Raw genomic sequence first — 27,723 nt, forward strand, 5'->3', positions numbered from 1 at the left:
CACACTCCAGAGTCAAAGGTGGGGCCGTTTCCTTTATTATTTGGGGTTTCTCTGCATGGAAACATGAGACTGCCCCACCCCATGCCCAGGTGCCTCTGGCACCCCCATAGGTGGTACATCAGTCCCCACAGAGGCCCCTTTAAAATCACCAATATAAAAAAGGAGGGAGGGAGGGAGGGAAGGCCTGACCACCCCGCAGGCCAGGCCGCTCCTGGTCGGCAAGTGGGGACAGGGCTGGGGGGAATGTGGGGCAGAGGGGGGCACTGGCTTCGGCACAGGAAGGAACAGGCATTCATTCCCAGCCCTGCGGAGCAGGCCCCAGCTGGGAGGGCGCTCCGCACGGCTAGACGGCAGGCTGTGCAGAGCTAGTGGTTATAGTTTAAAGTCTGCAGGTGGGGCGTGGTGGGCTTGGGGGTGGAATGGGTGGCCTGTGGAGGGAGGGGAGGGGACACATCAGGATGTCCAGAGGCCTGGGGCCGTCAGCTCCCCCTGGGGCCCCATCCTGAGGCAGAAACTAGCAAAAGCTGCCTTCCCGGTTTGGCAACCGGAGGGGCTGGGGGAATCCATCTGAGCCCGTGGCCAGTGGAGGCAGGGAGGGTCACACAGCTCTGCCCAGAACAAATGAACTGGGGCGGCCAGGAGGTGAGGACGAGGACGAGGCCGCCTCCTGCTCCAAGGAAGGCACTTGCAGCTGGTGTGGCCTGGCGTGGCGTGGCGGGAAGGCACGGCCTGGCAGACGAGGAGGGCAGAGAAGCACAGCAAGGGGCTCATGCAAGAGCCCCTCATGCGAACATGGTCAGCTGTAACCACTGCCGGGCAGAGGGTGGAGAGAGGGGTCAGCCAGGGCAGAAACCCCAAGTCCGGCCTCCCAGCTCCATGGCTCAGGAGTCGCCATCTCCTCACCCCCTTGAGTGCAGGTGGGCGAGGGACCCTCCTGGGGAGGGGGGCGGGACACTCTCTTACCTCCTCGACCCCTGGGAGCCCAGGCTGCTGGCTCCTGTACAGGCCTCCAGGGGTCTGGCCCATCCTTCCCAGGACCCAGACACCCAAGCGTGTCCTTGCAGGGCCCAGGTGGCCGGCCTTAGGGCTGGCGCTGGCACTGAGGCCGTAGCCTCCAGCCCAGGAGGGTAAGAAAACACCGCCCCTGAGCACCTTCCCCAACCCGACCGGAGGACAGCCCCACCTTAAACAAGTCAAAGGTCACGACTCCATCCAGATCCGTGTCCAGAGTCTTGAAAAACCCTGTGTGTTCAAGAAATGATGACATGGGGCGGAGAACTCAGTGGGACCTTCAGGCAGGGCCAGGACCAGGCCCACCTCCTGCCTCACCCCCACCTCCCCACAGTGCCGCAAGCTCTCTCACCCTCACAGCCGGGGAGCAGCCCTTCCTGCTGCTCGAGAGCTCCCTCCAGAGTTCCCACCCAACTCCCTGTCGCCTGGCACTCAGCCTGCCTGGACCTCCGCCTCCCCGAGACGCTCGTTGGGGACGAGTTGGGGACTGAGCTGGAGTGGGGAGCCGACGGGGACACTCACGGAACATGGTCTCCAGCCGCACTAAGCAGCACACGAAGTTATCGAAGTCCACAGCCAGGTCGGGTTCCGAGTAGCGGGTGATGATGAGCTCGTACAGCTTCTTGCTGAGCTTGAAGCCTGGCGCAGGAGAGCAGGTGAGGGCCAGGGAGGTGCAGCCGGGCCAGAGGGGGCGGAGAGGGGGACTGAGGCTGGGCAGGGTGAGCCCCAGGGCTGGGGGGCATGAAGACCTCCTGGGCAGGGCCGGGAGCTGGGCAAGTGCTGGTCCAGAGGGAGCTTGAGGACCCAGACTGCCCCAGGGAAGCAGGTGCTGGCCATCAGGGCCCAGGGTCCAGTTTCATTTGTTCTGAATGCCCTGGCCTCATCCTGACGTGGGACTGCGAGGAGAGCCCTGCACTGCTCCCTTTGGAAGCTCTGGAGGCCAGCTCCACGCCTCCCTGGCTGTGTGGCCTCAGGCCAGTCACTACCCCTCTCTGAGCTGCACTTTTTTCTGCTCAGTGGGATAATAAAAGACCCTATCCTCATCCGGCTGCAGTCAGAACAAAAGGAAATGCTGATAAAGCGCTTGGCTCAGTCACCAGGAGAAAAAGGCAGTAGACGGCTGTTACTACTTCACCACCATTGCTATCACCCCCTCCAGGGACAAGGGCTAGTGGGTGGGCCACCGCCCTGGGTAGCTGTCAGAGAAGCGACCCAGGGCCATCTCCCTGGGGCCCCACGAGTGCCACCAGCCCTCAGCCCTCACCTGCAGACTCGATGGCCATCCGCATCTCGTAGGCACTCATGCTGCCCGACTTGTCCAGGTCAAACTTCCGGAAAATGGACTGCAGGGGGTGGGGGTGGGGGGCAGAGGGTGAGGGCTTGGCGAGCATCCAGCCCTTCCCGTCTGCCCAGGGTGGAGGGCTGACGAGGGTGAAGGGGAGAGGCTCGAAGGGGGTCAGCCACTGGGATACGTGGGCTCGGAGAGGCAGACCCAGGGCCAGGGCCTAGTCCATGCAGCTGGTCTGGGAGCCGGAGCCCGGCCGCCCGCCGTGACTGAGGCTGCACAGGAGGGGAGGGTGCTGCCAGCAGGGACCACCTACCAGGTAATTCCGGATGCGGTTCCACAGGATGTTGAACTCCACCAGGCCCAGCTTCCCGTTGCCGTCACGCTGGGCGGCCATTAAGAAGAAAACTCCAGAGCTTAGACCAGGCACCGGGTGAGTGAGCACCGGGGAGAGCAAGACGAGGAGGGGGAGGGGAGAAGGGGCAGGAGGGCCAGGCCGGAATTGGGGTGGCTGGGAGGGGCGCAAACAGAGCACCAGCCTTAGGGTCACCTGCAGACGAGGCCCTGCCCGCCTCTCACTCAACACAGGCCTGTGCCTCGGTCCCCGCCCCACCCCGATCAATGGGAAGATGCCAGGAAGGAACTGGTCTGTCCACACTTGTCCCTCTCTCTGCGCTACTCCTGGGATGGGTCACCCAGGGCTCTCCCCATGCCTACATCCCAACCCAAAGCCCAGCTCAGGAGGCAAAAGCAAAGGGAGGATACGTCCATGAGGTTCACCATGCTGCGGCAGGACTCCAGGCTGAAGCCCTTGGTCCGCAGGTCTTTGTCTGCAAGAAAAACCAGTCCCAACACCTCAACCCAGCCAGCTTCCCGGGCCTGCCCCGTGCTGGGCACACTGGCGGGACAAGGGTCCGGGAGGCACCATTCCTGTCCCGTGGGGTGTAAAATCTAGGCTAGTAGGTGTGTAGGATTGTTTCCATCATCAGAAAAAAGAGTTTAAGGTATTTTAGTGGTCAAGCCGGTGTCCCAACAGGCACGTCAACGCCACCATTAGACCCGAGTGAAAAGCAACAGTGCTAAATAGAAGTGAAAGAAACACAGTAGAAACATGCAGCATAGGTGGTCACGGCAGGGGTGGGGTTTGCTCCAGGCCCCGAAGGGTGAGAAGAGCAGGAGGGGGGTTCTGGGCTGAGGGAACAGCATGGACAGAGGTCGGAGGTGAGAGGTCAGAGGCGGGGGCAAAGGAAAGGTTGAAGGGCGGTTGCCTTCAGTTTTGCACGTTGGGGAGTGAAGCCGGCCACCTGCCTTCTGGGAGGAAATGGGGCCCACACACTGGCCCTAAGGTGCTGTCAGCCGGCTAAGCTTCTAATTACACCAGGCACAGCGCTCAGGCACGGAGAACAGCAAGACGGCATGAGGAGTTCGGGAGGAAAAAGGGGGTGAGCAGGGCTCAGAAAGGTGGTGGAGGGTGCCGCACCCACGAAGACCAAGGGGTTGGGTTCAGCCCAGGGTGGGAGCGGAAGGCTAGATTCTGGAGCTTGGAGGAACGGAGGTGGGGGCGTAGGGGGGTTGGGAAGCAGGACATGGGGTGGAGAGCAGCCCCTCAGGGATGCTCACGTTTGCTGATGATCCTGTTGAGGATGGTCCGCAGCTCCTTGACGCTGATCTCCATGTCCTGGGGGAGGAGGGAGGATGGCACCCACTCTGGGGAAAGGCTGCCCCTCGGTGCCCCCGAGCACCCGTCCACCACGCCCAGCCTACCTCCCCTGCCAGTTGTCTGAAGAGGGATTTGAAGTTCTCATCAATCTCCTCTTCTGAGAGCACTTGCTGGATGGAGAAGCGGGGGAGAGCAGGTCAGGGGCGCCCCAGCCTGGCCCCTGCATGGGCAGCTGCTGGAGGCGGGGCTGGGACCACTCATCAGCTATGGGGCACTTCACCTCTGAGCCTCACTCTTCTCATCTGTAAAATGGGAACCTGGCCCCTACTCTATCCCTGTCCAGGCCTCTGTGGCCTAAATGTGGAGGGTGAAGGTCAGCTCAATGATGAACAGTGAGGCTTTGATTCCCTGCTGCACGACCTTGGGCAAGTTCCTTAACCTCTCTGAACTTGAGTTTCCCACTGAGAGGGGAGATAGTGACAGCACCCTGACACAGCTGTTATGGAGGAAATGGGGTGACCCAGGTAAAGAGCTCAGCACAGACCCAGCAGAGAGCAAGAACCCAGGGACCCTGTGCCATTATTATCACAAAGTCCTTTGCAAACTGTAAAGTGCTGGGCAAATGAGGGATTAGTATTACTCTTACGGCTCCTGCCAGGAGGGGCTCTGCGCTGCCAGCAGGAGCCCAGGGCACAGGACACCCAGGGTGAGGGAGAGGAGGAGGGTGGCTGGTGGGGGCAGGGCACGTACCTCATCAGGGAGATTGGCCTGTATCTGGTCGTCCAGCTCTCTGCAGAGGGTGGGGAGACAGGGGGCCAGTCAGCAGTGGGGGTGGGGCAGGAGGGGCGTGGGGGGGGGCGCGGAGAGCGGGGAGGGGGTCTTCTACTCACTGGGTCCCAGCGCTCTTCTCTGAGAAGAAACGCAGCACAAAGTCGCCCTCCTTGTTGGGCTCGAAGGTGGACGGCACCACCACATACTCCCCAGGCGGCAGGCGGAAGCGGGTGCTGACCTCCCGCAGGTTGATGAACTGCTCGGAGCGGGCCCGAGACGCGTTGGCCAGGAAGAAGTCCCGCTTCAGGTGCACGGCCGGCTGGCCCATCAGCTGGCGGGAGGGAAGGAGGGAGCGGGGGCTGCAGCTGCCCGCTCAGCCCACCCTTAGGAGCTGCCCCCAGACCCAGATCCAGACCCAGAACCAGACCCCAGGCTCCAGGTTCTGGCCACGCGGCTGGAGAGCTGTGTCACAGCTCAGTCACCCACAGGCTACCCGACCCTGACAAGTCATAGTGCTTGTTGCCTCATCTGTAAAATGGGGGTAACAGTCCTGCCTACTGCACCGGGTGGAGGGGAGGAGACACCATGAGGTGAATGTAGATACTGTGACACCGTGAAATAACTTTCTCATTATCCTTACCCGGAGCTTCCCCTGTGTCAGACACTGCAGGGCCTTTTACATGTCACCTCACTTAACGCTCATGACAACTCATTTTACAGACACTGACGCCAAGGCTTAGAGCCTAAGCAACTTGCTCAAGGGTACAGGACACTCAGCCCACTCACCAACCTGCTCCTAACCAGCACCCCAGATGGCCTCAGTGTAAACAGTAAGACAGGAAGAGCCTCATGGGTGCGTGTCAGGTGGGGCTCTGAGGGCCAGGGTTCAAATCCAGCTCCCTTACTTATTACCTGCTCTGACCCCCAGGAGGACAGTGTTTGCTCTGCCCACTGAACAGTGGGCAGGGGGCGGGGGCACCGTGTTAGCCCCAGAATGAGGAGACTTCCTAGCTCTCTACGTGTGCGCTTGCCGCCGTCCTGCTCCCTCTGGGCACCATCGGGCCATGTGTGTTCAAGGGTGTGCAAATCCAGGCGAGTCAGATGCCACACCTACCTCCGGAGGAACCTGCCAGAGAGATGAGGGAAGTTAGAGATGCTTGCTTGGCCCAGGGGCAGACGCTGTGGTGTGTGCTGGGCAGCGGCCCTGAGTTCTTAAGATGAAAATGATGGGATGAGGAGACCAGGAGACAGGGTCCTGGACAGGGGCCAGTGTTGACCCAGACCTGTATTCATGCCAGAGAGGGACCCCAGGACCCCAGGAGGGAGGCCCAGGCAGGGTCCTCTTTGTCCCTGGAACGCCCTGCACCTCAGCTCTGAACCAGAGCCTCCAGGACTGCCCCCCGGGGTGGCCAACTGCAGAGTCCTCCAGCCCAGGGACATTGGAGGTCCACCCCAATCTGCTACAAGGGGCTGTGGGCCTGGGCTGAGGCTGCGACTGTCCTTTACCCCCACCAGGGAGATCCAGATGTTTCTGTCTTGAATACAGTGCGTGAAGCAGGGCCCTCCATGGCCAGCCTCTGCATACATACTTCCAAGACAGGGAGCTCACTACTCCTTCAGGGAAGACCACTTGCCCACTTCCTTCTGAAACTGAGTCAAAGTCTTTCTCCCTGGTGTCAGCTAAGGCAGATCCCTCTGCCCAAAAGCAGCCATGCAGCCTCTAAGGACAGGGGAGAATCCCAGAACCTTCCCCTCTCCTAGCTAGCATCTTCCTCATCCTCCATCCGCCTCCCGGGATGAATTTTAGGCCCCTGGCTGCCCCAGTGCTGGCGGAGGGCCTCAGCAGGTGCCTCCCGAAGGCTCAGTCTAGGGCTGCGTGCCTCAGGGGTGTGACTGGCCCCAGTCGGCTCAGGACGGGCGGGCGCCGCCTTGTCCTCTGGCGCCGCTGGCGCCCCCTGGCGGAGCTCGCCGGGAGGCCGCTTTCTCTGGTGGGTGCTGGGCGATCCGCCGGCTCACTCGCCTCGTAGACAGCGAAGCCTATGGTCTCCATGTCGCGGCCAAATCGGCGCTCCCGACGCCGGTGCTTCTGCATGAGGGCGAGCAGGAAGCTGCAGCCTGACTCCCGACCGCTGTAGTCGTCGTCCGGGTCATCCGTCTCCTCCAACTGGATCTTGAACTGGGGGTTCACCCAGAAGGTGGCTGCAGGAGGTAGGGAGGCGGGATCAGAGGAGAAGCAGAGCAGTCACCCCAAGCCTTCCCTCCCCCACGTTTTCATTCATTCATTCATTCAACAAATATTACTGTGGCCACCGTGTGCCAAGTGACAGGTGTGCCACAGGGACACACAGGGTCCCTGCCCTCATGAGCGCCCATGCCAGAACGAACCGGAGGCAAAGCATGACCAAGTCAGGTTAGTTAATGGAACAATTACAAAGAAAGCAAGCTGAAGTCGGGCAGGCAAGGAATCTTCGAGGTGACATTTGAGCTGAGACCTGAAGGGGAAGCCCTGGGAAGCCTAGGCAGAGGGAGAAGAAAAGACCCACACCTGGGGCTCCAGTGAGCACAGGGGATCCAGGGAGGTTGGCAGAGGTTGGCGGAAGCAGGGTCGGTGATAAGAAGTGTGGATTGAATCAAAGAGCAAAAGGACCCCCTGACAGGTTTGCACTGGGAGGGGCATGATTGGATCAGGATTTTAGAAGGTGACTGCAGGAACTTCCCTGGTGGCGCAGTGGATAAGTTTCCGTGCTCCCAGTACAGGGGGCCCGGGTGCGAGTCCTGGTCAGGGAACTAGATCCCACATGCACGCCGCAACTAACAGCTCACGTGCCACAACTAAGGAGCCCTCCTGCCGTAACTAAGGAACCCGCCTGCTGCAACTAAGGAGCCGGCAAGCTGCAACTAAGGAGCCCTGGAGCCGCAACTAAGGAGCCTGCCTGCTGCAACTAAGACGTGGCGCAACCAAATAAATAAATATTAAAAGAAAAAAAAAAAGAAGGTGGCTGCTGTGTGGACGGTGACTTAGAAGGGGGCGAGAGAAAGCAGGGTCTGAGAGGAGGCCACTGAGCTGCAAGGGCTGAGGGGGACTTGCATTTCTGGCAATTTAGTGATTCAGCTGCCTGAACAATCCTCCTGACTAAAACAACCAAGTGCCGGATAGAATATGCAAAACTTCATTTTTTTTTTTTAATTATTATTTATTTATTTATTTATTTTTGGCTGTGTTGGGTCTTCGTTTCTGTGCGTGGGCTTTCTCAAGTTGTGGCAAGTGGGGGCCACTCTTCATCGCGGTGCGCGGGCCTCTCACTGTCGCGGCCTCTCTTGTTGCGGAGCACAAGCTCCAGACGCGCAGGCTCAGTAGTTGTGGCTCACGGGCCTAGTTGCTCCGCAGCATGTGGGATCTTCCCAGACCAGGGCTCGAACCCGTGTCCCCTGCATTGGCAGGCAGATTCTCAACCACTGCGCCACCAGGGAAGCCCTCAAAACTTCTTTTTAAAGGCACCAATAAGTCCAGCATTTCCCTCTCCCCACATACAAAATTAACATTAATCAAAAAGACAGATAATAAGCAAGGATGTGGGGACTTCCCTGGTGGCACAGTGGTTAAGAATCCGCCTGCCAATGCAGGGGACACCGGTTCGAGCCCTGGTCTGGGAAGATCCCACATGCCGCGGAGCAACTAGGCCCGTGCACCACAACTACTGAGCCTGTGCTCTAGAGCCCATGAGCCACAACTACTGAGCCTGTGTGCCACAACTACTGAAGCCCACACGCCTAGAGCCTGTGCTCCGCAACAAGTGAAGCCACTGAAATGAGAAGCCCGTGCACCGCAACCAAGAGTAGCCCCCGCTCTCCACAGCTAGAGAAAGCCTGCGCACAGCAATGAAGACCCAAAGCAGCCAAAAATAAATAAATTTATATAAAAAAAAAAATTAAAAAAAATAAGCGAGGATTTGGAGAAATCAGAACCTCATGCACAGCTGGTGGGAACATAAAATGGTGCAACTACTCTGCATAATAGTCTGGCAGTTCCTCAATGGTAAAACACAGAATTACCATATGACCCTGCGATTCCACTCCTCTGAGGGTGTGTGTGTGTGTGTGTATATCCAAGATTAATGACAACATACACCCACACAAAAAACATGTGACCATTCCAAGTAGCATTATTTATAATTGCCAAATGGTAGAAACAACCCAATTTAAACAAAATGTGATATAACCAAACAATGGAATATTATTCAGCAATTAAAAGGAATGGAGTACTGACACATGCTACATAACATGGATGAACCTTGAAGACATTATGCTAAGTGAAAGAAGCCAGTCACAAAGGACAACGTGCTGTATGATTCCATTTATATTAAATTATTGTCGGGAACAAGCAAATTCATAGAGACAGAAAGTAGATTAGTGGTAGCCTGGAAATGAGGGGGAGGAGGGGCTTGGGAGTAAGAGCCAGGGGGTATAGGTTTTCTTTTGGGGGTAATGAAAATGTTCTAAAATTGATGTGATAATGGGTGCACAACTCTGTGAATATAGTAAAGGCCACACTGGATTTTATACTGTAAATGGGTGAATTATGTGGTATGTGAATTATATCTCAATAAAGCTGTTTTAAAAAATGGAAACTGGGAGTCATGAAAGGTAAATAATGCCAAAGGATTTCCGCAGACTCCTAGAGATCTTGAGTCTTGCCTGGGCTCAGGGGCAGGAGATAAGGTCCAGTAGGAGATCACAGCCATAAAACTGGAAGCCCCGTGAGGAATGCCAGCAGGGTAAGTGTGAAAGAAAAATAAAACCACTGGGAGGAAGTGAAACATTCTCTGAGGATTTATAACCACAAGCCAGCCTTCTCATGAGCTTGCAGATTTAATTCATGCTGCCCATGAGGTCAAAAAAAAAAACCTTAAGGAGAAAATTTATTTTTAAGAGTCCTGGGTTGGGAGTATCCCAGGTGACTGGCAGAAACACTAGACGAACTTAACTTCATCCAATAACTCAAACAACTCCTGAAGATAAACTTCTAGGTCAAATAAGCCAAAAACCTCAGAAGGTTGAGGACCAGCAGCCACAATGGATGAACCTCATGATGGCTGAGAATGAGCAGCCACAACGACGAACAACAACTCACCAAGACTTCAGATACTGCAATTATCAGACACAGAATATGAAAGACTAGGCTTACTATACTTAAAGAAATAAATGAGACGCTTGAATATATGAGCAAGAATGAACAGATTAGAAAAAGAGCCATTAACACTTCCAGAAATAAACTTTCCAAGTGAAATTAAGTATTTGTTGGAAGGATTAACCAACAGCAAAAAAGAAAATCAGGGCATTGACAATGGATCTAAAGAAACTACCCAGAATGCAATCCAGGGAGATGGAACATTTAAGAGATATTAAGAGATCTGGAGGGTTGACTGAGGAGGTCCAGCTTACATTTGATTGGCATTCCAAAAGGAGAAAATAAAGAGAGTAGGAAGGTGATATTCTAAAAGATCATGGCTAACAATTTTCTAGAATTGTTGAAAGACATCAATCTTCATACACAGGGAGCTCGACAAATCCAAAGCATAATAAAAAGAAATCCCCACCTCAACACATCATGGTCAAATTGTAGAATATCAAAGAAAAAGAATCTTAAAAGAGAGAAAAGACAAACCATTTCAGAAGGCATGGTAGACAGACAGACTCCCGACTCACATAGTGACAGTGGAAGCAGAGTGAAGAGTAATAGCATATTCAGGGAAGTGAAAGTAATGTCAATTCAGAGTTCTATATCCAGAGAATTGTCAAGAATGAGCACACTATAAAGGCATTTTATACAAGTACTGAGAAAGTTTATCACCAAAAGACCCTCAGTAAAAGAAATTCAAAAGGATATATTGCAGACAGACAGAAAATGATCTCAGATGAAAGGTCTCACCGTTCATGAGAATAGTGAGCAAAAATACTGATATTATGTGGGTAATCAAACAAATATGGGCTATAACAAATAATGGGGATGATGATGGTGCTTAATTTAGGACAGGCAGAAAACTGTTAAGAATTAAAATACTAGCTAAAGATAGCAGATTGAACAAAGGGAGGGTGTGATCCAACTTAAATATTCTCAAGTCTTTACATTATTCAGGTGGAGGGTAAAGATACTGATCAAATAGCTTTGGAACTTATTAAGCAAGCTCTTCTGTCTTCCAAACTCACAGAGGGAAAAACTAGCAGAGAGAAAAGAAAAAATTCAATCCAAAAGAAGGCATAGCAGGAGGGACAAATCGAAAATGCATAGTAAGTCTGCTGAAATAAATACAAATATATCAGTAATCACTATGAATGTAAATGGATTAAACTTTCCAATCAAAGGACAATGTTTTCCAAATTCAACTTTTTAAAAAATCAGTTATATGCTATTTATGAGAGATAACTAAAACACTGAGCTATAGAAAGATCGGACATCAAACGGTATAACAAGACATACCACAAAAGTACTAGTAGTAACTAACAGAAAACTGCAACAGCATAGTAACACAGACTGAAACAGACTTGAAAGTAAAAAGAATTATTAGAGATGAAGGTGGTCACTAGATAGTAAAAAAAAAGAAAGAAAGTTTAATTCACTAGGAACTTATAACAATTTTAAACTTGATGCACCTAGCTCAACATATGCAAAGAAAAATAACTGACAGAAATAAAGGGAGAAATTGGCAAAGCCAGCAAGATGGTGTGAGATTTTATTATTCTTCTTCCAATAATGGATAGATTAAGCAGACAAAGTGATCAATAAGTTTGATATAATGAACAATTATATAAGATTCCCCCTAACATTCAGAGAACAGTATACTGGTCAAGAGAACAGACTCCAGGTTCACACTGACAGGGTTCAAATCCCAGCTCTGCCACTTACTAGTGACTTTGGCAAATTGCTTAATCACTCCGTGTCTCACTTTTCTTATCTGTAAAATAGTGATAATGTAGTACATCCCTCATAGGGTCAGTGTGAAAGTTAAGCAGGTTGTTATATTTAAAATATTTACAGGAGTGCTAACACAATATATGTGTTAGCCAGTCTTTTCAAGAACACGTGAATATTCATGAAAACTCACCACATGCTGGGCCATAGCACCAGTTTCTGTTTATTTCTAAGCTATGATCTCATATAGATCATATTTTCTGACTGCAAGGAAATTAAGTTAAAAATCAACAATAAAATAATAACTGGGAGGTTTGATTATTGATTCAATCTCTTAAGTGTTACAGGTCTATCCAGATTTTTTATTTTTCTTGAGTCAATTTTCATAGTTTGTTTCTTTCTAGGGATTTGTCAGTTTCATCTGGGTTATCTAATTTGTTGTCATACAATGGTTCACAGTATTTTCTTATAAATCATTTATTTCTGTTGGGTTGATAGTGATGTTCTCTCTTTAATTCCTGATTTTAGTATTTTGAGTCTTCTGTCTTTTTTCTTGTTCAGTTTGGCTAAAGGTTTTCACTTTTTGCTGAGCTTTTCAAAGAACCAACTGTTGGTTTCATTGATTTTTCTCTATTGTTTCTCTGTTTCATTTATTTGGCTTTCTTCTGCTTGCTTTGGGTTTAGTTTGCCCATTTACTAGTTTCTGAAGGTGGAAAATTAGGCAATTGTTTTCAGTTCTTTCTTTTTTAATATAGGTACACAGTGCTTTAATTACTATTCTATGTGATTTCTCATTTACATTACTATTTCTTTTGATAAACTAACTCATTCTACGGGGCCAGCGTTACCTTGATACCAAAGCCAGATAAAAACATCACAAGAAAAGAAAATTACAGACCAGTAACATTTATGAATATCAATACAAAAATCCTCAACAAAATACTAGCAAACCAAATCCAACAGTATATTAAAAAGATTACATACTATGAAATAGGATTTATCTCAGGAATGCAAGAATGGTTCAACATAAGAAAATCAACCAATGTAATACATCATGTTAGTAGGACAAAGGGAAAAAAAAACACATGACCATCTCAACTGACATGGAAAAGGCATTTTACAAACTCCAAAACAAATTCATGATAAAAATATTTAGGACTTCCCTGGTGGCACAGTGGTTAAGAATCTGCTGCCAATGCAGGGGACACGGGTTTGAGCCCTGATCCGGGAAGATCCCACATGCCATGGAGCAACTAAGCCCATGTGCCACAAATACTGAGCCTGTGCTCTAGAGCTCACGAGCCACAACTACTGAGCCTGCGTGCCACAACTACTGAAGCCCGCGTGCCTAGAGCCCGTGCTCTGCAACAAGAGAAACCACTGCAATGAGAAGGCCACACACCACAACAAAGAATAGCCCCTGCTTGCCACCAACTAGAGAAAGCCCGCACACAGCAATGAAGACCCAGTGTAGCCAAAAATAAATTAATTAAATAAATAAATTTTTTAAAAAATTCAGAAATTTAGGAATAAAAGGGAACTTCCTCAACATGATAAAGGGCATTTATGGAAAGCCCACAGCTAATATCATACTCAGTGGTGAAAAAAAAAAAAAATGAAAGCTTTCCCCCCAAGATCAAGAACAAGATGCCCACTTACACCACCACTATTCAACACTGTATTGGAAGTTCTAGCTAGAGCAATTAGTCAAGAAAAAGAAAAAGTATCCAAATTGAAAAAGGAAGAAGAAAACTATCTCTACTTGCAAATAACATTATCTTGTATATAGAAAAATCTGAAGAATCCACAAGAAAGTTTAGAGTTAATAACAAATTCAGCAAAGTTGCAGATTACATCAGAACACAAAAATCAGTTGTGTTTCTATACACCAACAATGAAAAAATCCAAAAAGGAAATTAAGGAAACAATTTCTTTACAACAGCATCCAAAACTATAAAATAGCTAGGAATAAATTTAACCAAGGAGTTGAAAGATTTGTACACTGAAAATTACAAAACATTGCTGAAACAAATTAAAGAAGACATAGAAAAGTCAAAAGACATCTCATCTTTATGGACTGGAAGACTCAATATTATTAAGATGTCAATACTACCCAAAGTGATCTGCAGATTCAATGCAATCCTTACCAAAATTCCAACAACCTTTTCCCACAGAAGTGAAAAGCAGATCCTCAAATTCATATGGAATTGTAAGGGGCCCAGAAGCCAAAACAATCTTGAAAAAGAACAAAGTTGGAAGACTCACACTTCCTGACTTCAAAACTTACTACAAATCTATAATAATCAAAATAGTGTGGTACTGGAATAAAAATAGACATACAGACTAAAAGAACAGAACTGAGAGCCAAAAGTAAACCCATACATAAATGGCTAATTGATTTCTGACATGGGTGCCAAGACCATTCAATGGGGAAAGAATAGTATTTCAGCAAATGATGCTAGGACACCTGGGTTTCCACAAGCACAAGAAATAAGTTGGGTACCTATTTTACACCATAAACAAAAATTAACTCAAAATGGATCAACAACCTAAATATAAGAGAGCTAAAATCATTATGCTCTCATAAGAAGACACAAAGATAAATGACCATGGATTTGGCAATGGATTCTTAGATTATGACACCAAAAGCATGAGCAACAAAAGAAAAAATAAAAATTGGGCTTCATCAAAATTAAAACCTGTGCTTCAAAGGACACTATCAAGAAAATGAAAACAACCCACAGAATGGGAGAAAATACATACAAACCATCTACCTCATAAGGCTCACATCCAGAATATAGAAAGATATATATAAAGAATATATGAAAAGACAACCCGATCTAAAAATGGGCAAACTATTTGAACAGACCATCCAAAAAAGATATACAAATGGCCAATAAATAGATGAAAATATACTCAACATTATTGGCCATTAGGGAAATGCAAATCAAAAGTTCAATGTGATATCACTTTACACCCACTAGGATGGCTATAATAAAAAAGTTGGACAATAAGTGTTAACGAGGATGTGGGGAAATTGGAACCCTCATACACTGCTAGGAGGAATGTAAAATGGAAAGTAAAATGGCTGCCACTTTGGAAAACAGTTTACAGTTCCTCAAAAAGTTAAACATGGAGTTACCATACAACCTAAGAATTTCACTCCTACTTTAGACCCAAGAGAACATATGCTCATACAAACACATGTACATAAATGTTCAGAGCAGCATTACTCATAATAGCCCCAAACTGGAAACAATTTATCAACTTTGGAATGAATAAGCAAAATGTGGTGTATCCAGGGCTTCCCTGGTGGCGCAGTGATTGGGAGTCTGCCTGCCAATGCAGGGGACACGGGTTCGAGCCCTGGTCTGGGAAGATCCCACATGCCACGGAACAACTAGGCCCATGAGCCACAATTACTGAGCCTGCGCGTCTGGAGCCTGTGCTCCGCAACAAGAGAGGCCGCGATAGTGAGAGGCCCGCGCACCGCGATGAAGAGTGGCCCCCGCTTGCCGCAACTAGAGAAAGCCCTCGCACAGAAATGAAGACCCAACACAGCCATAAATAAATAAATTAAAAAAAAAAAAAAATGTGGTGTATCCACATCATGGAATATTATTCAGCCCTACAAATGAAATGAAGTACTGATCACACTACAACATGGATGAACTTTGAAAACGCGATGCTAAGGGAAAAAAGCCAGGCACAAAAGGTCACATATTGCATGATTCCATTTATATGAAATGTCCAGAATAGACAAATCTATAAAGACGAAATTAGATTAGTGGTTACAGGGCTGGTGGGTGAGAGGGTTAGGGAGTGACTTCTAATGGATACAGGGTTTCTTCTGCGCACAGTGAAAATATTCTGGAGTTAGGTGATGGTGATGATCACAAAGCATTGTGAACATATTAAAATGACTGAATTGTACACATTAAAAGTGTGAATTTTATGGTATATGAATTATATTACAATTCTTAAAAACATTACATATCAAAATTGTGTAACTCAAAGGTACACTTGGAGGGAAATTTATCATTTTAGGTGCATACACAGAAAAAAAAATTAATGAAATAAGTGTCTAATTTAAGAAGTCATAAAATTACAATTGCATCAAAAAGAATAAGATACTTAGGAATAAATGTAACTAAGGAGGTAAAAGACCTGTACTTGGAAAGCTATAAGACACTGATAAAATAAACTGAAGAAGACACAAATGGAAAGATATACTGTGCTCATGGACTGGAAGAATTAATATTGTTTAAATGACCATACTACCCAAGGCAATCTACAGATTCAATGCAATCCCTATCAAAATACCAATGACATTTTTCACAGGACTAGAACAAATAATTCTAAGGTTTGTATGGAAACACAAAAGGTCTTGAATAGCCAAAACAATCTTAAGAAAGAAGAACAAAACTGTAGATATCACACTCCCTGACTTCAAACTATACTACATAGCTACAGTAATCAAAACAGTATGGTACTGGTACAAAAACAGACACATACATCAATGGAACAGAACAGAGAGCCCAGAAATGAACCCACACTTGTATGGGCAATTTATGACAAAGGAGTCAAGAATACAAAATGGGGGAAAAGACAGCCTCTTCAATAAATGATGTTAGGAAATCTGGACAGCTACATGCAAAAAAATGAAACTCGAATACTTTCTCACACCATATACAAAAATAAACTCAAAATGGATTAAAGATTTAAAGGTAAGACCTGAAACCATAAAACTTCTAGAAGAAGCCATAGGCAGTACGCTCTTTGACATGGGTCTTAGTAAAATTATTTTGGATATGTCTCCTCAGGCAAGGGAAACAAAAGCAAAAATAAACAAACGGGACTACATCAAACTAAAAAGCTTTTGCACAGCAAAGGAAACTGTCAACAGAATGAAAAGACTGCCTACTGAACAGGAGAAGAAATTTGCAAATGATATATCCGATGAGGGGTTAATAGCCAAAACATACAGAAAACTCATACAACTCGACATCAAAAAAACAAACAACCAAATTAAAAAATGGACAGAGGAACTGAATAGACATTTTTCTAAAGAAGACATACAGATGGCCAACGAACACATGAAAAAATCCTCAACATAACTAATCAACATCGCAATAAGATTTCACCTCACACCTGTCAGAATGGCTATTATTTAGTTTTTTTTTTTTTTAATAGTTTTTAATACTTTATTTATTTTATTTATTTATTTATTTATGACTGTGTTGGGTCTCTTAGTTTTCGTGTGAGGGCTTTCTCTAGTTGCGGCAAGTGGGGGCCACTCTTCATCGCGGTGCGGGGGCCGCTCTTCATCGCGGTGCGCGGGCCTTTTCACTATCGCGGCCCCTCCCGTTGCGGGGCACAGGCTCCAGACGCGCAGGCTCAGTAGTTGTGGCTCACGGGCCCAGTTGCTCCGTGGCATGTGGGATCTTCCCAGACCAGGGCTCGAACCCGTGTCCCCTGCATTGGCAGGCAGATTCTCAGCCACTGCGCCACCAGGGAAGCCCCCAGAATGGCTATTATTAAAAAGACAACAAATAAGTGTTGGCAGGGATGTAGAGAAAAGGGAACCCTTGTGCACTGTTGGTGGGAATGTAAATTGGTGCAGCCACTATGGAGAACACGGAGATTCCTCAAAATGGAATTCCTCACTATGGAGATTCCTCAAAAAATTAAAAATAGAACTATCATGACATCCAGCAATTCCACTCCTGAGTATTTTTCCAAAGAAAATGAAAACGCTAATTCAAAAAGACAAATACTGGATGATTTTGTTTATATGTGGAATCTAAACAAACAAAACAAATGAACAAACACAGCTAAACAGTAACAGAGTCAGAGATACAGAGAACAAACAGGTGGTTGCCAGAGGGGAGGGGGAGAGAGAGAGAAGACAAATAGGTAAGAGAGATTAAGAGGTACAAACTTTCAATTACAAAATAAATGAGTCACAGATATGAAATGTACAGTGTGGGGAATATAGTCAGTAGTTTTGTAGTATCTTTGTATGGTGACAGATGACAACTAGATTTATTGCAGTGATCGTTTTGAAATGTACAGAAATATCGAATCACTATGTTGTGGACCAGGAACTCACACAGCGTTGTAGTTCAATTATACTTCAAAAACAAACAAACAAACTCATAGGAAAAGAGATCACATTTGTGGTGATCAGAGGCAAGGGGTGGGGGCAGAGGGAATTGGATGAAGGTGGTCAAAAGGTATACATTTCCAGTTTTAAAGTGAATAAGTGCTAGGGCTGCAATGTACAACATGATAAATAGAATTCACACTGCTATACGTTATATATGAAAGCTGTGCAGAGAGTAAACCCTAAGAGCTTAAGAGTGCTCATCACAAGGAAAAAATACATTTTTTCTATGTCTTTAATGTTGTAGCTATATGAGATGATAGATGTTCACTAAACTTACTGTGGTCATCATTTTATGATGTATGTAAGTCAAATCATTATGCTGTGCATCTTATACAGTGCTGAATGTCAATTACACCACAATAAAACTGGAAAGAAAAAAAAGACGTCATAAAATAAAGTCTAAAAATAAATCCAAAGAAAGCAGAGGAATGAGATAACAAGCTAGAAAGCAAAGATTAATAATATAGAAAAAATACTAAAAAGGATCAATAAAGTAAAAATATCATTTCTATTTAAAGACTAATATTGACAAACCCCTCATAGGATTAATAAAACAAAAGAGGGCTTCCCTGGTGGTGCAGTGGTTGAGTATCTGCCTGCCAATGTAGGGGACGGGTTCGAGCCCTGGTCCAGGAAGATCCCACATGCCGCGGAGCAACTAGGCCCGTGAGCCACAACTACTGAGCCTGCGCGTCTGGAGCCTGTGCTCCGCAACAAGAGAGGCCGCGATAGTGAGAGGCCCGCGCAACGCGATGAAGAGTGGCCCCCGCTTGCCGCAACTAGAGAAAGCCCTCGCACAGAAACGAAGACCTAACACAGCCAAAAATAAATAAATAAATAATTCTTTAAAAAATAAAATAAATAAATAAATAAATAAAAGAGCAGGCCTGACAGCTTTATAGACCAGTTCCACCAAACATTCAAGCAAAAAATCATACCCACCTTATGCAAACTCTTCTAGAAAACAGAAAAAGAGAAAACATTTCCCAGTTCACTTTACCAGCCAAATACAGCACCAATACCAAAACTAAACAAGGTAAGTATGAGAAAGGAAAACTATAGGCAAATCTCAGTCATGAACATGGATGTAAAATTATTGTATAAAAAAAGTTATGTCATGACTCTGTTGTTTTTATCTCAGGAATGTAAGGTTAATTTAATATTAGAAAAGTGATCAGTGTAACTTACCTTTTTAACAGATAGAAGAAAAAAGCTAATTCTAATAATAAAGTATTTAATAACATTAAGCTTCATTAATCTGATAAAAGGTGCATACAAAAATGAAAACAAGGGGCTTCCCTGGTGGTGCAGTGGTTAAGAATCTGCCTGCCAATGCAGGGGACACGGGTTCGAGCCCTGGCCCGGGAAGATCCCACATGCCGTGGAGCAGCTAAGCCCATGCGCCACAACTACTGAAGGCTGCGCACCTGGAGCCAGTGCTCCACAACAAGAGAAGCCACCGCAATGAGAAGCCCACGAACCGCAACGAAGAGCAGACCCCGCTCACTGCAACTAGAGAAAGCCTGCACACAGCAACAAAGACCCAACACAGCAATAAATAAATAAATATATAAACAAAAACAAAAACAAAAACCTAGAGTAGAAAAGTTTTTAGTGATGAAATCTACAGTCAACATTTACTAGTAAAAACTTTTCCTTTGAGAGAGGGGTAATACCAGGACATAGCCAGCGCTAGTCAGCATGCTGCAGGCCTGGCCAGCACATTACACAAGAAAATGCAACAAAAATAATAAGAATTGGAAAAGAAACAAATTCATCACTATTCTCAGATGCTATACTGTCAGTTAGAAAAGCAAAAAGAATCTACAGAAAAATGAGTAAAGTTAACTACAGTTTAACAAGTTTGCTGGATACAGAATAAACTTAAAAGGTCAGCTGCATGCTACAGTATCAGCAACTACTTGGAAGAGGTAATTTTAAAAGAGATACCATTTACAACAGCAACAAGATGATAAAGTATCTAGGAATAAATCTCAACAGATGTATAAGCCCTTTATGATGAAAGACATTAAAGAAGGCCTAAATAAAGAGATATACCACATTCTTGGATAAGAAGACTCAAAATTGTAAAGATGTCAATTCTCCCCAAATTGGTCTGCAGAGTCAATCCAATTCCAAAGTAAAATCTCAAAAGGGCTTTTTGTAGGACTTGGTAAACTGATCCTAAAATTCACATAGAAAAAACAAAAAAAGCACAGAGCACAAAGAGCTAAGAGACTCTTGAAGAAGGAATTCATCCTGTCCAATTTCAGGACTTATAAATCTATAGCTACTAAACCAATGCACTCTTGGCAGTGGGATAGGCCAAGGGACCGAAAAGCAACTCAGAAACAGACCCACACATACGTGGGAACTGTATGACGGGGCTGGCGCTGCAGGGAAAGGATAGACTTCTCAATAAGTGGTACAGGGAACAGTGGTCATCTGTTTGGGGAAAAACTGAAATTAGATCCCTGGGAGGGAGAAGAATGCTTGAAAACAGAGAGGGCTGTGAGCCAGCCTGAGAACTGCTAAAGGGGGCAGGTCATGAGAGCAGAGCTGTAGTGGTGGACGCGACACAGCCGAAGCTGGCCAGTGAGACGCTGCAGCACCGGGGTGGGGTGGAAGCTGGGTTGGAGGGGGTTAAACACTGAACTGGAAGCCAGCAAGGAAACGCCGAGGGCGGCACTCCTGAGAAATTTCACTTTGAAGGGGAGCAGAGAAATGGGCTGGGGAGTGGGTGGAGAGACAGGCGACTGTTTTGAGGCAGGCAGTTCTCTCATCATGACACGGAGTGAGAGGTGACAGACGAAGGAGCAGGAGGCTTTCAGAGTGAGGGAGAAGGGAGTCTGGAGCAGAGGTGGGGGGTCCCCACGAGCAGGGACAGTTCTGCCACTGTCCCGGGCGGCAAGGCAGCAAAGGCAGGCACAGGTCTAGACAGGCTGGGGGATTTGGGGGTGGGAATGGGACGGGTGTCCCATGAAATCAGATGAGAGTGACAGTGGAGGCAGGTCCGAGGAGAGAGTGGGAACGTACTCATAGGAGCTGCTGGGGTCATGCAAAGTGCACAACTGAGGTTTGCGTCTGTGAATTTACAGGGAAAATACTGCCCCAGGTGTGTAACTTCTCTCCAGGCACAGTCAGCGGTCCTGGAGCCGGTGGAGAGGGTTCAACTAGGGTTATGGTTGTACCAGGTAAGAGGAGCAGAGGGACACAGGGGCCGGGAAACGCGAGCATTTGCAGGGGGGAGATTAAAATGGTGACTCCAACCTGGTAAGGATGAGGACTCTAGCCTGGTAAGAAGAGAAGGCAAGATGGGAGAGGAAGGATACCCCATGCATCTAGACGCCCAGGGAAAGGTGACAGAGGATCAAGGAGGGAGACAGGGGGCCAGGAGGAAGGTCTCGGAATGAGGAGTGACAGGAAGGTGGCTGGACAGCAACGAAGCCTTCTCCCCTTGTCAGCACTCTGGCTCAGACCCCAGCAAGGGAATCAAATGTGGCTCTTTGGAATTTACAAGGACATTCAATATTTCATCCTCAAAGCAAATTCGCGAGGTCAGCACAACTACCCCTACCTTACAAGCGAGGAAACTGAGGCTCAGAGAGAAGACATGTCTGGGGCAGCAGGGCCAGACCCCGCCCCACTGCGCCCTCAATGCCAGGTCACCTGGGTAGTTGCGGCAGCCCCCCGCGGTGCTCCCCCGCCGCCAGGTGCCCTCGTACAAGGTGGTGTTCCAGTTGCAGAACCTCTGGCTCTTGAGCGCGTCGGGCGTCAGGTTGCAGATCTCCAGGCGGGTGAACTCACGCATGAAGTCTCGGAAGGACATCCTGGGGCGGGGGTCGAGGTGAGAGGTGAGCCAGGGCCCCCAGCCAGGGCACCGAGCGACGTGGCACGGCTGGGTTTGGGGGGATTGGGAGTTGGGGTGCCTGTCCCCAAGAACGGCCAGACTGAAGAGGGGCTGCTCACCAGAACTCCCCGTCCTCCATCTTGACCCGGAGCTGCTCCCGAACATAAGGGTCTACGTTGTTCCACTCCGAGGAGCTGTGGGGAAAGGGCACTGCCAGGGGCTGCCGGCCACTGACCTGCCCAGCCTCTGTCCCTGAGGCCTGTCCTCCCCTGGCCTGGGTCAGGAGGCCTCCTCCAGGCCAAGTCCAGAGATCCCAGTCCCAGGGGTTGTCTTATAGGGGCCGGGTCAGACGCCCCAAGGATGCTCACAGGCTGGGCACAGCGGCCCGCACAGCCTGAGCTCTGTCAGGGCAGTGCTCAGACCCAGTCGCATGCAGATGGGCCCCTCTGTCCAATCCCGAGCCCACCCTGGGCTGGCAGAGCCCCCGGCAGAAATGCCAGTGGCACTGAACAGCCTCCCCCAGCCTCCCTGGCCGGTGTCCGCGGCCCCTCACCCGTCACTCCAGGCTCCTGTCCACTCCACCTCGCCCCAGGGGTTCCGCATCCGGATCAGGTTCACCATCTGGCCCTGGTAGTTCACCTGTTCCCCAGGCCTCCCATCAGTGCCTGCTTCTGGCACACACTTTTAGCACCCCTTCCCTCCACCTCACCCTTGCTGAGCCCAGCTCAGCACCCAGCACCCACCATGGGAAGCATAGCTGAGAAGCCTGATGGGGAATAACCTGCTGAGGAAGGCAGCTATCTGCACAAGCTAGAGTAAGTCAGGGTGGCACAAGATAAATATCTCTGGATGAGTCCCCAGGAGATAGAAAAGGTGCTGCAGGAGGTCAAGGGAAGAGTCGGCCTCTCCCACAGCCCTGGCCACGGGCCAGAGAGACAAGGAAGCAGGAACCACCCTGCAGGGAAGACCTCCACGTGGGGCAGTACCTGCTTGGCCCCGGTCACAGAGTAGGCGTGGCCCTTCACTAGCTTCTTGAAGGTGACAGCCTCCATATCCAGAATGCTGGAGATCTGCAGAAAGACCCACATACTATGGCCAGTGTTCCCATCCCCGGTCAGCAGATAAGCCCCAAGTCTTGGCATTCCCTTGCACACACAACAGCTATGGGAAGTGACAAGCAGGAACCCTGACCCCATCTCAGCCCCTGGAAGGGGTGCTGCCTGCTACTCCACCAATGTTACCACTGGTGGCGGGGCCTGTGCACCCCACTGACACTGCTTTTGGCCAGAGCTGGCCAGACCCCGTGCAAACATGCATGAACACATACATACAGCCATGCGTAGCCCCTCCCCTCACCACAGAGCCACGAGGTCCTCAGAGGACCTCGTGTGGAGGGACACAGTGAGGCGGAGAAGAGGGCCGAGAACCGACTAGAGTCGGGTAGGACTGGGGAAGAGCATGGGGGCGGGGTTAGAGTGGAGGATGCAGTGATGGGGTGGGTGGAGGCTGAGATCAAGGATGAAGGAGGTCTGAGGATGAGTCGTGGGAACAGAAAAGCAACTGAGGGAGTGAATGGAGTACGGGAAGAAGCGGGGGCCCACGGGAGCTGGGACTAGGAAGGAGCTGAGGTCTGAGGCTGCGAACTGGAGAGCAGACAGGCAAGGCCTTAGATGACAGGAACGTGGAGCTGAAGTCAGGAAAACAAGCTGAGGTCTGAGGTTTTGGGGACCAGGATGACGCCAGGCATGGAGGTGGAAGATGGGACTGAAGTGATGGGTGAGGCTGGGTGAGGATCCGGGGACGGTGTGAGGTGAAGGATGGGGTCCGGAGCCAAGCCTGCAGCGAGTCTGAGGCTGGGCTGGGTAGCGAGAGGGAACCCCTAGGAGGCTCAGGTCACGGGATGGCGCGCACTCACATCGATGGAGCAGCCCAGCAGGGAGCCTCGCTCCAGCGCCTTGAGGATGATGCTGTAGAGGTCGCTGGGTGCCTTCCGCAGCTCGTACCATTCGGTGACCCCACCTGTGAAGTCCTCAAAGCCCTCGGAGGTGCTGCCTCCTGAAAGGGCCTCGTAGCTGCCATTCACCCTGTGGGAGGCCCAGGTCAGCACTCTGCACCAAGCGGGACCCCACACTCTGGGGATGGCCTGGAGCTCTCGCTGGGCCCCTACTCACTTGGCATAGGCCTTCTCCAGCAGAGCACTCCAGAACTCGTTGCCTTGGGCAGAGTGCACGAACACCAGCTTCCCGTCCTTGGTGGGCAGCAGGTCATCCACCACCACGTCCACCCACTCCCCAAACTGCCACAGCTGGGGGAAGAGGGGCATAGTGAGTACCTGCTTTGAGATCCCCTGGGCCTGAGCTCAAGCCTCAGCAGCTCTCCCACTTACTAGATACCTGATTCTAGGTCATATACCCTAGACACGGGATCTGAGCAAGTTATCCTCTCTGAGCCTCACTTTCCCTCTCCACGACAGGGAAGAGCAATGCCTTCCTCGTGGGAAAACTAAAGAAGATTAGGAAGGCAGTTTTTAGGGCAGCATTGTTGATAGTTTTTGAAACAGACCAAGGTGACTCTTCAGGTATGGAGAGGTTGCAAAGCCCTTGGGCCTTGGCTCTCCTGGAACCTTTTAAGGCCATGACCCCTGCCTTTCCCCCTCCCCATTCTAGGCCAGGGGGTAGGTGTGTGTGTGTGTGTGTGTAGGGGGGGTGCGGATACCTATGTAAATTAGGTGTGGAATGAAAATGTGTCATCCAGATCCTTCAACCACAAGGTGGCCAGCAAACCGCAGGGTTTGCTTCATAGATGCCTTGAGGGGCAAGTTCCCCAGAGGGGTAGGAGTCGGCCCATCGAGGCCAAAAGTGACTCAGTGCTACGGCATTCGGGGCTGTGTGTGTGCGCGGAACAAGGGGGCGAGGGGAGGAGGTGGGCCCACCGTACTGTCTGTGAGGGAGTGAACGGGCCAATCAGAGGCCGGGGAGGAGCGGATTGGAGGAGTGAGGGGAAACGGTGGGGAAAGGGCGGTGAGGCCACGCCCCAGTGGGCCAGCGCTGGCAGGTGCCGCGCTTGGCCAAAGTAGTTGCCACCACACAGTGGGTCCTGCAAGTCAAGCTGTAGGCGCTGAGGCGGGTGAGGACGAGGTAGGGCAAGGGGCTCCCTGGCTAGGCGGAAGGAGAGGACACCGGGGCCAGAGATTCTCATCCAGGCTTCCTGGGGGTGTGTCTCTCCCAAAACCAGCCTACTGAGAATTCATTAGTGTGATTTGAAAAATGGGCCCTGTGCGCAAACAACATCAGGAAAAGCTGGTTCAGATAGGCTTAATCCCGAGTCTTTCTTTTCTGCAAGGCTCTCTAAGAGGCTGGCGATTGCCAAAGTGCAGGCGGAGTTGGGAGTGGGAGTGGGTGGGTGGGTGGACTGATGCCAAGGGTGTAGATGGCCACATGTGCTGGTCGGTTTTCCCCGGCAGAACACTCTGTTTCTCAGATAGGGAAACTGAGACCCTGAGGAGGAAAAGGATTTGTCCCACAGGACATAACACAGAGATCTTTCTACTCTTCTAAGCACTTTTTTCCCCCGATGTGCACAAGCATCCAGGAAAGCTGCCAGCCGAAATACCTGCCCAACCGTTTCACACATGACAGATTCTCACACATGACAGATCGGAGATGGAATCAAGAGGTCAAATACAATACTTTCGAGAGGGAGGACTGGCCCTGCAAGGTGTGGGCCTGAGCCACCCTAACTTCAGTGTCCCCACCACCTCCAGTGCCTGCTACCCCTCTCCCTCACCCCCCTTGCCCAAGATGCACGTGGGGCTCCTCACCTGGAAATGGAAGATGCCGACATAGCCATCCTGGAAGCTTTGGCCATGTGGAACTACTCGGTGCAGGAGGGTGTCATTGAGGGTAAGGGAGGCGATGGCCGCCAGGAGCCAACAGTCCCCTGGGATGGGAAACAGCCACGTCAGGCCTGCTCTACCAATCTGCACCCAATGGTGCACACGAGTGCCATGCTGGGGAGAAGCTGGGGTTCCCTGGGCAGGGTGCCCCTCAACTTACAGAAAAGACCCAGGAATCTGGGCAAACCAGCCCCAGCACTGATAGCCAGAGCCTGCTTGGGCTTGCAGAAGGGAGGGGCTGAGGCAGAGCAGGAAGGAACGGGTATAGGGAACTACTTTGGAAAAACACTCAAAACACCCCAGGGCCTACCCAGTGCTCCCTGGCAGATGTCTGTGCGGGTGGCTCCGTCCACGATGAACTGGGGGTTTGAGAACAGCTCCTGCAAGAGACCCAGAGTCCTGTCTCTGGGCCAGCCCCTCCTAGAAACTGGAACCCAGCCATCCCAGACCCCACTCTAGGGACCTGGAGTCCTATTCCCACTCCTCACCCAGGAAGGGGGTAAACTGGATCCCACCCAGGGTGGCCCCTCTCACCGTGGGACGCTTCCACTTGATGCCATAGGTTTTGGAGGAGTTAGGGCCCAGGTCCTTGAAGCCCAGGCTCTGGGGCACTGGGGGGAAAGCCTCATCACGGAAGAGGGCCCCACTCTGCAGGCAGTGAGCCCGCAGCTGAGCATAATCCTGGCCCAGGTACTTGATGGCGTTTTCATGGCGGCCCAGGCCCAGCTCCTTGGCCCGCTGCTTTTGCACTTGTGCAGACACCCCGGTGCAGTACACCGGAGTGATGACCTCCTCAGCCATCCTGTGGGAGAGATGAGCCTGCTCAGAACCCAGGCCTTCCCAGGACTAGAGCTGGGGCTCCTGTCTGCTAACACTGCTCTCCAGCCTGCTGCCATCCTTCCTCCCCAGACCTGGGGTTTCCCCCCTTCACTGCTCCTCTCACTGAATCAGGGCTGCCACCTCCCTTTGCTCCCAGAACCCTGGAGAGGGGCTTCCCATCCCCCCAGGTATGCTGGCCACCATCTCCCTACCCCCACCCAGTGCTACCACCTCTCTTCTCCCAGATGCCCATTGTCCTGGGTCTGCAGTCCTGTGGTCAGCCAGTCAGGCTGGGGAAGGGCGGAGCCCGAAATAATAACACAAGGAACCAGGAAGGTGGGAGACCCCAGGGAAGGCCTCTTTGACTGTTTCCCTGCCTGTAACCCCCCTCCTCAAACTAGCCGAGCTCCTGTACACTGGCCCCTTTCCCTGGCTTGGGGGCTGAGTACTCCAGGCCGTCGGGGTCCCCCTCCCCAGGCTCCTGAGACAGGTGGAATGATCAGGGCTGCTGCGCCTCAGTCCTTTCCCCTCCGGCCCTCCCCCAGCCCAGCGCAGCCCGGCCGCTGGAGACAGTGAGGAACGCAGGCTGGGGCGGGCGCCGGAGCTGTGCGGCTTCCCCAGCCCCCGCCCCAGTCCCAGGCACTCAGAGAGCCCGGGGTAGAGGTAGCCCCTCAGCCCGGGAGCAGTGGCCAGGCTCCGGGAACACCGGCCCGGCCACCCACCTCCTTACCTGGGGGAGGAGTGTTCGGGGGGTCGCTGCGGTCCCTGCGGCTAGCTTCCCCGGTGGCAGCTAAGGACAGGGCCCAACCAGGAAGAGCGCTCCTCCCCGCCCTCCTCCCGCGGCCCCTCCGCCCTCCTCCCTCCCTCCTTCTGCTCCTTCTCTTCCTCCTCCTCGGGCTCCAACCCCGCTTCCTCTCTGCACTCCCTTATCTCTCGGGCACCTTCTCAGACTATCTCTCTCACTCACGGTGTCTCCCCGCCCCTCCCTCCGCAGACGCCGGGCCAACTGCGCGAGAGGACAAATTAGTAAAAGGCAGAGTTGTCCCCGGGGAGGGGCCAGCGCCAGTCGGGGTGGGGAGGGCTGGGGCCCGGGCGGAAGGGCACCGCGGGGGATGGGGAGGGAGAGGACAGGACAGGGGGTATTTTTAACCAGGGGCAACAGCTCGAGTTGCAGGGCCGGGCGGCCCCACCCCACGCGGCGCCCCCAGAGGGCATTCCCGGGAGTCCGGCCCGGCGGCGCCGCCGCCCACAGCCCCGGGTCCGTCCCCCCGGCGCCCCTCCTCCGCGGGGCCGCAGCTGTCCCTCCGCCCCCGGCCCCGCGCGTCCTAAGCGCAGGGCCGAGATTACCTCGGG

At 50.6% G+C, this 27,723-nt stretch overlaps 1 protein-coding gene across 2 annotated transcripts; it reads right to left on the reverse strand.

Moving 5' to 3' along the window:
• Positions 1–12: 12 nt before the first annotated feature.
• Positions 13–27,723, reverse strand: CAPN1 (calpain 1). Of its 2 annotated transcripts, none has more exons than XM_007170925.3 (22): positions 27,338–27,723; positions 26,086–26,353; positions 25,862–25,931; positions 25,477–25,595; positions 23,828–23,961; positions 23,572–23,740; positions 22,643–22,726; positions 22,210–22,295; positions 21,776–21,850; positions 21,476–21,636; positions 6,748–6,926; positions 5,842–5,853; positions 4,847–5,058; positions 4,707–4,746; positions 4,061–4,126; positions 3,917–3,974; positions 3,062–3,126; positions 2,613–2,681; positions 2,276–2,354; positions 1,534–1,650; positions 1,184–1,242; positions 13–809 (listed from the first exon to the last, which is right to left on the reverse strand). In XM_007170925.3, exons 2-22 carry the CDS (start codon positions 26,350–26,352, stop codon positions 783–785), a joined length of 2,148 nt encoding a protein of 715 aa, XP_007170987.1. In that variant the 5' UTR covers position 26,353; positions 27,338–27,723; the 3' UTR covers positions 13–782. The 2 variants fall into 2 exon arrangements, with proteins under 2 accessions (XP_007170987.1, XP_007170986.1); XM_007170924.3 differs by lacking the exon at positions 27,338–27,723 and adding an exon at positions 27,101–27,316.

Source organism: Balaenoptera acutorostrata, chromosome 9, assembly GCF_949987535.1.
Source record: "Balaenoptera acutorostrata chromosome 9, mBalAcu1.1, whole genome shotgun sequence".
NCBI classification, from domain to species: Eukaryota; Metazoa; Chordata; class Mammalia; order Artiodactyla; family Balaenopteridae; genus Balaenoptera; species Balaenoptera acutorostrata.

What these genes read in the sequence shown, in the direction of transcription:
- CAPN1 (XM_007170925.3), bottom strand. Translation starts at nt 26,352, where the DNA reads ATGGCTGAGGAGGTCATCACTCCGGTGTACTGCACCGGGGTGTCTGCA. An exon ending in CTGTGACCGGGGCCAAGCAG is followed by an intron (nt 22,296 to 22,642) that starts GTACTGCCCCAC and finishes CCTGGGGAACAG; the next exon opens with GTGAACTACCAGGGCCAGAT. An exon ending in TCAGACAACTGGCAGGGGAG is followed by an intron (nt 3,975 to 4,060) that starts GTAGGCTGGGCG and finishes CTCCTCCCCCAG; the next exon opens with GACATGGAGATCAGCGTCAA.